Raw genomic sequence first — 10,908 nt, 5'->3', positions numbered from 1 at the left:
CACGTTTGGTACCATGACGTTCTTGTAGCAGAGCCGCTCCAATCCCTACTTCGCTGGAATCTGTATAGAGATGAAAAGGCAAAGTATAGTCTGGGGTTATCAGCACTGGGCTATGCTTTAATAGGGATTTAAGTTGCGCGAAGGCCTGATCGCATGTCGGGGTCCACTGAAACCGTTGGTCCTTTCTCAGTAGATTAGTCAGGGGCTCAGCTATCTCTGCAAACTTTTTGCAATAACGGCGATAATACCCGAACATTCCCAACACCCTTCTTACTTCCCTGCGGTTAGTAGGTCTAGGTAGGTTGGTTATAGCCTTCACTTTGAGGTCCAGGGGTTTAACCATGGAGTTGCCGACTGCATGTCCTAAATAAGCCACCTGGACTTGTCCAAACTCACTCTTGGCCAAGTTCAAGGTGAGGCGAGCTTGATCAGCTCTGCTGAGGAAATTATAAAGTTGGGTTAAATGTTCCTCCCATGTTTTACTGTAGATAATAATATCATCCAAATAACTCCTTACTCCTGGCAAACCTGTAATAAGTGTGTTTATCAAACGTTGATAGGTAGCAGGAGAGTTTCTCAAACCAAAAGGCATAACGTTGAAATGGTATAAACCGTCAGGGGTCACGATGGCAGTAATTTCCTTCGCATCAGGGTGGAGGCTTATTTGGTAAAACCCATGCAAGAAATCTAACTTAGTAAGGTAGGTAGCTGACCCTAAGTTATCTATGATATCCTCAATCCGAGGTAAGGGGTAAGCATCAGCTTTAGTCTTCTCATTTACCCTTCGGTAATCAACTACTAACCTGTAAGTATTGTTAGATTTAGGAATCAAAATACATGGTGAACTCCAAGGACTATGTGAAGGTTCTATAATACCTTGATCAATCAAAGAATTTACCTCTTTACGTAGGCACTCTCTCTTGGTCGGGTTTAACCGATATGGGGGCAGTTTAATAGGATCCTGCGAGACTAATTTTATCTCATGCTGAACTAACTCAGTTTGCCTCGGACTGTCAGTGAACAGGGAAGGGAATTTGAGAAGTAGTTTCTTCAATGAACATCGCTGATAAGGTTCTAAGTGGTTTACCTTAGAGTCGAGGTCCTCTAATATCTTGGAGTTTTGAAGAGGCAGTTCTGGCTGAGGGAAAAATCTCTCCGTCTCATCTACACCAACAGTAGTATGGCTGGCAATGGGTATTCTGTGGTAGAAGGGTTTTAAAGTATTGATATGTACTAACCTCTTAGTTTTTCTTTTTTCCGGAGTGTGAATAATGTAGTTTAAGCTACTGGCCTTTTCTAAAATAGTATAAGGCCCTTGGTACTTGGCCATAAGGGGCTCACCTGCTACTGGGAGGTAGACCAACACTTGGTCTCCTGGAGAAAAACTACGTGGTTTAGCCTTACGGTCGTACTTTACCTTCATTTTCCTTTGAGAATTTTCTAGATTCTCCCTAGCAATCTTCCAGGCAGTCACCAGTCTTTCTTGAATTTGAGAGAGATACTGGAGGGACGGGACTTGGACGTCTTCTTCCATCCACTTCTCCTTTACCATCTTGAGAGGACCCCGGACATCATGTCCGTAGAGTAGACTAGCTGGGCTACAACCTAAACTGTCTTGAACAGCAGTCCTAGCAGCAAACAAAAGGAAGGGAAGGCCTTCTTCCCAATCCTTCTCCTGTTCTTGTACAAACTTACGCATCATGCTCTTCAAGGTGCCGTGGAACCTTTCCAAGGCGCCCTGAGACTGTGGATGATAAGGTGAGGAAGTGGTGTGCATGACACCTAACTCAAACAATGCATTCTTAAAATAATTAGACAGGAAATTACTTCCTTGATCACTTTGGATCTCAACAGGGAAACCTACTAATGTAAAATATTTCAGCAGTGATTTGATTACTGTTTTTGCTTTGGTATCTTTGAGGGGAATAGCCTCGGGATACCTGGTAGCTAAACACATAACAGTAAGAATATATCTGAATCCTTTCTTAGAAGGAGGAAGAGGTCCTACAACATCTATCAAAATTTTGGAAAAAGGTTCTCCTATAGCGGAAATGGGGTGCAAAGGAGCTACTGGAATTGGTTTGTTGCTTTTACCTACCAACTGGCATGTGGGGCAAGCACGACAATACTCTGAGACAACTTTGACCACAGTAGGCCAATGAAAATGAGCACTTACTCTTTTTAAGGTCTTCCTGACACCTAGGTGTCCTGATAAAGCGGAAGAATGGGCTAAATCTAAGATTTTCTCTCTATAGGAAGTGGGGACAACAATTTGGTGCACTTCTTCCCAGGTTTGGTCAGCTGGGGTAGCTGCTGGGCGATACTTACGCATCAGAACGTCTTTACGAATGTAAAGACCTCTGTCAATGTCATTTACCTCTGCCTCAGTGGCAGCCTTTTCGAAGAGCGGGACGAGAGTCTCATCGCTCTTCTGCTCCTTTAACAAATTTTCTCTCGTTAAGGGGAGAGGATCTGTAATGGTTAATGTCTCTGGCTCTGAGGAAAATAAGCATGTTAAATCAAAAGAGTCTTCTTCATCTACCTTTCTACTCTGGGACCGAGTTACTGCACAAGCAGGATAAAGATTAAGGTTATCAAGAGGGGAATCTAGAACAAGGTTAGGAGATTCTGTAACAATGTGCAAGGTTACTTTGCTACCTGCAAGGTCGTTAGCTAAAAGTAGCTGGATCCCTGGAACTGGCAACGAGTCTATTACCGCTACTTCAACAGGACCTGTGACTAAATCGGAAGTTAGATATATCTTATGCAAAGGACATCTACGGTTCCACCGATTCCATCTAGGAGTACATCAGAATGTAAATAAGTTAGTTGTGGATTAGTAAGAGCTTGAGCCAGTATGAGACTCTGTTTAGCTGCCGTGTCTCTAAGAATGGACACTTGTATAGGAGCGTCATGCTCTGTCGTGGATATTGTTCCTGTCGAAATAAAAGGTAGAAAACACGGGTCTGCTTCCGTCTTAATACCACATGTGGAACTAGCATTACTAGACAATACGGGAGGTTTGGAAGTTAGTTCTAATGGCATAGCTTTGGGAGGACTAGCGGGTTTTTCTTGAAACTGACTATCAGAAACACAGTTAGTGTTGTGAGTTAACGTTGTTCTTTGGTTAGCATGCATGGATTTACCTTGTTTCTTGAAACAGGTAGAGACTGTATGTCCGTGCTTGTTACACCAAGTGCAATGTAAGTCTCGGTAGTTTGGATAGGACTTGTAAGAATTAGTGTGTGTAACTTCGGGTTTTGAATTCTGAGTGGGTGTACTCTTAGTATTTGTGTTATAAGTAGTCCTCTTCAAGTTGTCTGTATCTACCGTTTTGTATTTCTTAGAGTGAGTCAGGGCATACTCTTCTGCTAATATAGCAGCTTTAGACAAACTACTTGGTTTCTGAACTTCTAGATAAACCCTAAGATCTGCATCTAGCTGTGAATTAAACTGTTCCACTAAAATTAATTCTTGAAATTTCTCTAGAGAATCGACTTCACTAGCCGTACACCATTTATCCAGAAGGCGTTCTTGCATCGCCGCAAACTCTACAAAAGTTACTTGAGGCAATTTCTTAAAGTTTCGAAATTTTAACCTATATGCCTCTGGGACTAACTCATACGCTTTTAGGACCCGAATTTTAACACTTTCGTACGAGTTTTCACTCAGGGGAAGAGAAGAATATATCTGTTGGGCCTTACCTATGAAACGAGACTGCATTAACATAGTCCAGTATTCTCGGGGGATTTTGAGTTGAGTTGCAATCTTTTCAAATTGCACAAAGAAAGTCTCCGGCTCTTTCTCCGAAAATTGGGGAACTAATTTGATATATCTAGTGACATCAAAATCTCTAGGCGAGAAAGAGCTAACTCCAGAACTCAATCCTGCTCTGCTTAATTCAATTTCAGCCAACCTAATCTTCGTCTCTTCCTCTTTAGCTTTCAATTCTAACTCCATTCTGAGCTTACGCTCTTCACTTAGCAATTCCATTTCTCTAAGTTTTAACCTTAGTCCTGAATCCTCTAATCTAGGGGGACGAGTATATAGAATAGCCTCTGGGGGTAACAAATCCCTCTCAATTAAATGGGATACTACTACTCTAAGTATATCTGCCCTATCAGTGTATCCGCTCAAATCTAATTCTAGGATATTACCTATCTCAAGCAAATGAGAAACGTCCGCACTTAGCAAGACTCTAAGGTCTTGGGACTTAAAAAAATCTTGGAGAATCTCCATCTTACCAGAATTGTTGACGAACTTCTATCCTTCGATCCTTGGCAAGGTCGCCAGACTATTTCCCTTACTCCCTGTGACGCCTATGGGGAAGGGCCAGGTTCAAAACTAGAGTTCTGTTTAAGAAATGTTATTTCCTTCAAAAAAATAAAGATACAAATAAACAATGATCGAAAAATAGAAGTCGCCAAAACTAGCGAAAAGTACAATGTCCGTAACACGTAAATTCACAGAACATAAAAGGCTAGTATTGCCAAGACACGTAAATATACAAGTGTCGATCAAATATCGACAATCAATAACAATCAAAAATAGTCTTAAAGACAATAAGTGGTAAGGTCGAGAAATATCGACCATCAGAATGGAAACTAAGTCCTACGTAATAATTTACGTAAAGAAAATAGCAAAGTCGAGAAAATTTCTACGACTAAGTCCGACAAAATTGACACGAGCAATGAGGCTCTGATAAACAGAGTCCACAAAGATTCGAGAATAGAAAAAATTATTCTAAGTCCCAAAACGTAGAGGACACAGTGCAAATGGGGGCTCGGAGAGGCAGAGTCTGGATTCTGGATTCCAAGAAAAGACCACCTCGCTTGCGCGGGATCGGGTTTTGTGGGAGGGGAAGAATGTCTGTTAGAAAATGAAAAGATAGTAGTGTATAAAAGAGGGCTATTGCCACCGGGCGAATTGCGAGCGATTAGGGGCTAGTATGTTGTCGTGGCTTTAGGAGAACTGGGCTAGGAACTTGGACGGTGGCGCCAATGCCGGGAGGAAGAGCATATTATATCACCAACGAAAGTTTGGAAAATGGTAGGAGACGTAGTAGGAGAGAAAGGGGGAAAAACGGAAAAATCTTTAGTGGGAGGTAAACTGAAATGAGAAGATGTAGTATAAGAGAAAGTGAGAAAGGAAGCGAATTTTAGTCGAAGAAAAAGGAAGTGTATATGTTTGTGCGTGGGATGCGGCTATGTTCGTGAGAGGTGTATGTGTGTAATTTACGGTTAGTGAGTAGATTTCACTTCCCGCGTGTAGAGGGCGTTCCTGATTAGCCCCAGGTAAGGCATGAGAATTCCTGTTTTACCCCAGGTCGGGTTTGAGTACCGATATTATTATTATTATTATTATCATTATTATTACCATTACTATTATTATTATTACATTATTGCGGTTATCACCAGTCAAACTGGTGAAGGGGTGTGTTACTTGTTGGTGCGGTTATACACGTTTTATCGTGTACACCGCACGTGGGACGGGCGCAGCTGACAGATAGTCTGTACGGTGTGGTCTAGGTGTAATATGTTGTATCAGATGTTTGTGTTTGGCGTGCAGTTTTTCTAGGTGTCTTGAGTGAAGTTTGTGTTTGTGTTGGTTGAGTGGACGGATGTTGGAAATTTGGTGTAGAGACTCAGTGGTTTTGAAGTCGCTCCATCGCGAGCCCGTGATGAACTGGACAGCGGCATTCTGAACCTTCTGATGCTCGTAGTTATTGGTGGCACATGTCAGCTGGCTTAGTCCCGGGGACTGGCACAGAATCGGTCTGACGAGGGCTAGGTACAATCGACGTTTGGTTCTCAGTGTTGCAGTTTTGAAGCGTCTGAGCTTACCCAGCACAGCCCTAGCCTTCGCTCCCTGCTTGCGGAAGTGTGGGGTCCAGGTAAGGCCATTATCAAGTGTGCTACCCAGCACACGGGTATGGTCCTTCGCTGGGATGTTTGTGTTGTTTATTTTAAGAGGAGTGTTTGTGATTGTTCTGTTGGTTCGTTTGCAGCGGAAGTGTACAGGCAGAGTCCCTGACCGTTACAAGCAATGACATATATATAGACTCTTCTCCGTCAGATCCGGAGAGTTGCCAAGTATTGCTAGACGCGACGATTAACAAGAGTGTTTAGGAATATTTCCAAGTACATACACGGATATTCTTTACATCAATGAATAGATAATAATATTTGATGAAGTTACCTTGTCAATCTTAGATAAGCAGAAACTTAATAGTTTTTATATGAATATCTATACGTACGTAAATGTAAGTTAGGGACGCAGTTGCCACAAAATTAGTTCACACGCCAATTTCTTTAGCGCGCGCTTAAGCTAGCATGCCCACAACGACGTTACAGTCTCAGAAAACGACGAAAATATGCAATTACTTTAATCTTACGTAAATCAAATCCTAAGATTGACAAGATAGATCCGCAAGGTAATACACATACATAAATTCATATGCAAAGTATGGAATAGTTTGTCAAAGCACAAAAAGGAACGAAATACAATCCGATGAATAGAAATCATCACTTTAAGAGTCTTCAGACGTGAATACACCTCACGTAGGCACAGAACTTTCTCACCGGAGTCCGAAGATTAAGAGAATATGTAATTTCTCTTATCTTACGTAAATCAACTCGTAAGATTGACAAGAGAGTTCCACAAGACAATAGACATACATAAATCTATATGTAATGTATAGAATTTGGTTAACAGTGTACAAAAGGAATGGAATACATCATATAAATATAATTCATCACTTTAACAGTACTCTTACAGTTGGATATCGAGAAGTCCACCAAGCCTTACCGTGGGAACGGCCGGCATAGTCCGAGTTACACATACGTACATGCGCTCATGTGCGTCTGAATAAAAAATTTCACTACGACGAGCCTGTAGTCGTAACTATATTCTGAGAGCTCTGAGGTAGAAACCTATGACTACACCTTTTTTAATACTGAGGTCATGGTGGGATAGGAAGTGAGTCAAATCGTCCTTATTGGTTGGTTTCCTGTAGACTGTAAATAAAAAAAAATTAAAAAAATTATCATGTTTGATGATAAGGGTATCCAAAAATGCAAAGTTGAGGAATAACAACAACTTGCAAAGAATAGAGTTCTACAAAGACATTCATATATTCACAATTCGAGAAATAAATCGACTATCAAAAAAAGCTTACGCAAATATACAAAGTCGAGAAATTCAACGACTTATGATACAAAATCTAAGTCCAGCAAAAGTGGAAAATTTAAGTATAAGGCCAGACAAAGAAAGAGAGGAGTAAGCAGGGACTCCGAGTAAAAGAACAGAGTGCGACTTGCGACTTGCAAGGTAAGACCACCCGCTTGCGCAGGATCGGTTTTTCTGGGAGGGGAAGAATGTCTGTAAGAAAATAAAAAGATAGTAGTGTATAAAAGAGGGCTATTGCCACCGGGCGATTAAGCGAGCGATCAGGGGCTGTTAGTGGTTGTGGCTCGGGAGAAATGGACAGGGAACTCGGACGGCGGCGCCGACGCCGGGATTACAATCACCAAAAGTTCAGAAAATGGTAGGAGGCGTAGCAGTAGAGAAAGGTGGAAAAACGGAAAAAATCTTTAGTGGGAGGTAAACTGAAATAAGATGTAGTATAAGAGAAAGTTAGAAAGGAAGCGAATTTTAGTCGAAGAAAAAGTAAGTGTGGATGTTTGTGCGTGGGTCGTGGCTATGTTCGTGAGAGGTGTGTGTATGTATCTAAAGGGAAGTGAGTAGAGTTCACTTCCCGCGTGTAGAGCGCGTTCCTGTTTAGCCCCAGGTAAGGCCTGAGCTTTTCCTGCTTTTCCCCAGGTTGGGTTTGAGAGTCTGTAGAGTTGATCCAGTGGCGGTGCGAGGGGGGGGGGGGGGGCAGGCGGGCGGGTGTTGTATTATCTTTCTCCTTTCCAGCACAACTCTGAAAGCAGAGAATTACGTGACTGGGAATTGTGTGGAAATGTCAGAAGTGTAAACTCGCTCGCCAGCGTCAGCAAAGAGGCCAGCGCGTGGGTGCGGGCCGGTTGGACAGAGAGTCTTCCAAATTTATCTCTGTCGACCAGCCGGTGATCAGATAAGGGTTCTGAATAAGAGTTGGGTCGGGCCTCCGCTAAGCTAGCGAGCAAGTGTGCGTGTGCCTATTTTCTTCCAAGCACTACTCTGAAAATAGAGAATTACGTGACTTGCGAAATGTGTGTATATGTCTTGGTGTAAACCCGCCTGCCGACGTCAACGAAGAGGTCTGCCTATGCCAGACCGGCAGCAGCAATGGAGATATATCTCCTAACCACCACCGGCCGGCGAAGATTGCTGGGCGCTTGTTCAGTGAGCTGGAGTGGAGAGACGTCCGACCTCTAGGGGCGCTGTGTTGATTCTGAATAGAGTAGATCTAGACAGTTACACGACTGATATATATACTTTCCCGCGAGCCAACAAAAGAGCTGCCAAATGTCGCCAGAGGCAATGAACATCAAGGATTTAAAATATATCCATGGACATATTCTTTACAAAAATGGGCATACAAATAATATATAATAATGTTACCATGTCAATCTTAGATACAAGAAGAAACTTAAAGGTTTTTATACTAAAAGTCTATACATTAATGCATACGTAAATGGAAGCAGGAACGTTGTTGCCAAAACTACGCTCCCACGCAATATTTAGCCAAAACGCGCGAGCGCAGGTGCATTCTTGCTTTTCCACAGTAATGAAGGCGTTATCCGAAAACCAAGAAACTTTGCATACATACATACATACATACATACATACATACATACATACATACATACATACATACATACATACATACATACATACATACATACATACATACATACATACATACATACATACATACATACATACATACATACATACTGTCATAGCTAACCGTGAATCGAATGCGACATTCAAATCTCCCGCCTGCTACGATCGAAGTTTTGAAGCCGTCTCGTCCAACGTTGTTGAAATGTACAACAAACGTACGCCATACGTTAGGCTTCGAAGCATACACATGGACTTCACCTCCCTGGTCTCACCCCTTCGACGATGTTGATCGTTATACCAAGTGTTTAATTTACAAGTATAGTGAAACCGTATCTTGGACTTATAAATATTATTTCTTTTGTATGTTTTTAGTTAGGAAAAAGTATTTATGTTAGATCTCCCATTGTACTGTGAGTTGTACGTATGTAATTGTAAAACCGGTAAATCTTTATTTTTTTCATGAATATAGATTATTTAACTTTCATGCAGACTTCCATATTAATCAACCTTCTTTATAACCTTGTTTATATCCCAGTCTTATATGAGCTGTTAATGGGAACGTACCGTAATCTATCTGTAATCTTTATACGTTTCATTTTGTTACGAGCTTTCTCCAGAGCCTGAATTCGACTTACCCCTAGACCCGGAGTTATTTCCATACATTTCTTCAACTTCGGCCAAACCTAGCAAGCCCATGACAATTGGGGGCCTGCCAAGGGATGGTAATTTATATATGTACACATATAAATCGGCGACTCCCCCTCTCCGTCCCACCATGCATAAAAGGAGAAGACGGGGAGAAATCCCTTCGGGCTGCGTCAAATTTTGCTCACACATACTACCTCATCCCCCATCCACCCGCCCATTCCACCTCAAGCATCACAACATCATCCATATACAACCATTCTCCATTCACCCCTGTCTTCTGCCCTCTCCCGTCCTTCCTCAACAGACATTCCCCTCTTCCCCAAAGCCCCCTTCACCCCATCCATCCACCTCATTCTAGGACGTCTCCTCATGTTCACTCCCTTCACATCTGCCTTCCATACCTCATTTACTAGTATTTCTTCACTCATTCTTTCCATGTGTACAAACCATCCTACTACTCTTTAATCAACCGTATCTCCCAACTCCCTTTCCACCCCTGTTCTCCTCCTCACCTCCTCATTTCTCACTCTATCTAGCCTAGTAACCCCCATCATACTTCTCAGACACCTCATCTCAAACACATTCAAAGTCTTTCTCTCTTCCTCTCTTATGTTCCATGTTTCTGCCCCCATACAGTGCTGTTAGCACAATCACTCCTTCATACAGTCTCCTCTTAACATCCATTCCCAAATGTTTATTCCTTATTACACTCTTTAATCCACCAAGGCATTTACTCGCTTCTCTCACTCTACATTCTACCTCCACCTTCACTCCACCTTTTCCTGCCACATTTGCACCCAAGTATCTAAAACTATCCACTTCCTCCAGTCGCTCTCCCTTAATGCTCACTTCCAGTCTACTGCCACTTTCAACCCTTGTACATCTCATCACCTTACTTTTACCCACATTTATCTTTAGCTTTCTTCTATCACATATTCTCCCAAACTCTGTCACCAACTTCCTCAATCCCTCCTCCGAATCCTGCCACAACTACAGTGTCGTCCGCAAACAACAGCTGGCTCACCTCCCACTTTTCTCCATTTTCTTTAACCATCTCCAATTCCTGACCCACAACACTTGCATTTACCTCTCGCACTACCCCATCCATGTATAAGTTGAACAGCCAGGGCGACATAACGCATCCTTGACGAAGTCCCACCTTTACCTCGAACCACCCACTCTCTCCATTTCCAATCCTGACACAAGCTCTACTACTCTCATAAAAACTCTTGACAGCTTCTAGAAGCTTTCCTCCTATCCCGTATATCTGCATAACCTCCCACAGTGCCTTTCTGTCTACCCTATTGTAAGCCTTTTCCAGATCCATAAAAGCCAAAAAAACATCCTTCCCCTTTCCTATAGCTTTCTCATATATCTGTCTTACCACAAAAATCTGATCTACACAACATCTACACGTCCTAAATCCACACTGTTCCTCACCCATTACTCCCTCTGTTCTTCTCCTAATCCTCTCAATCAAGATCCTCC

At 42.3% G+C, this 10,908-nt stretch overlaps 1 protein-coding gene across 1 annotated transcript in view; it reads right to left on the bottom strand.

Annotated features, from left to right (window-relative positions):
* The window catches only part of LOC143032655 (uncharacterized), a 15,049-nt gene extending 5,581 nt beyond the window's left edge, over positions 1 to 9,468 (bottom strand). The window contains exons 1-6 of the mRNA XM_076197535.1: positions 9,408 to 9,468; positions 3,972 to 4,157; positions 2,790 to 3,551; positions 2,099 to 2,739; positions 1,696 to 1,801; positions 1 to 1,374 (exon numbers count right to left, since the gene is read on the bottom strand). The exon at positions 1 to 1,374 is cut by the window's left edge and continues 282 nt beyond it. Coding sequence (XP_076053650.1) covers positions 1 to 1,374; positions 1,696 to 1,801; positions 2,099 to 2,739; positions 2,790 to 3,551; positions 3,972 to 4,157; positions 9,408 to 9,468 — 3,130 coding nt within the window. The remainder of the gene's footprint in view (positions 1,375 to 1,695; positions 1,802 to 2,098; positions 2,740 to 2,789; positions 3,552 to 3,971; positions 4,158 to 9,407) is intronic.
* Between the last annotated feature and the right edge of the window lie 1,440 nt (positions 9,469 to 10,908).

This window comes from Oratosquilla oratoria, chromosome 14 (assembly GCF_046742065.1).
Source record: "Oratosquilla oratoria isolate Oo_2021 chromosome 14, ASM4674206v1, whole genome shotgun sequence".
NCBI lineage: Eukaryota > Metazoa > Arthropoda > Malacostraca > Stomatopoda > Squillidae > Oratosquilla > Oratosquilla oratoria.
The sequence above is the reverse complement of the archived record's forward strand: the minus strand, read 5'-3'. Positions and strand labels throughout refer to the sequence as shown.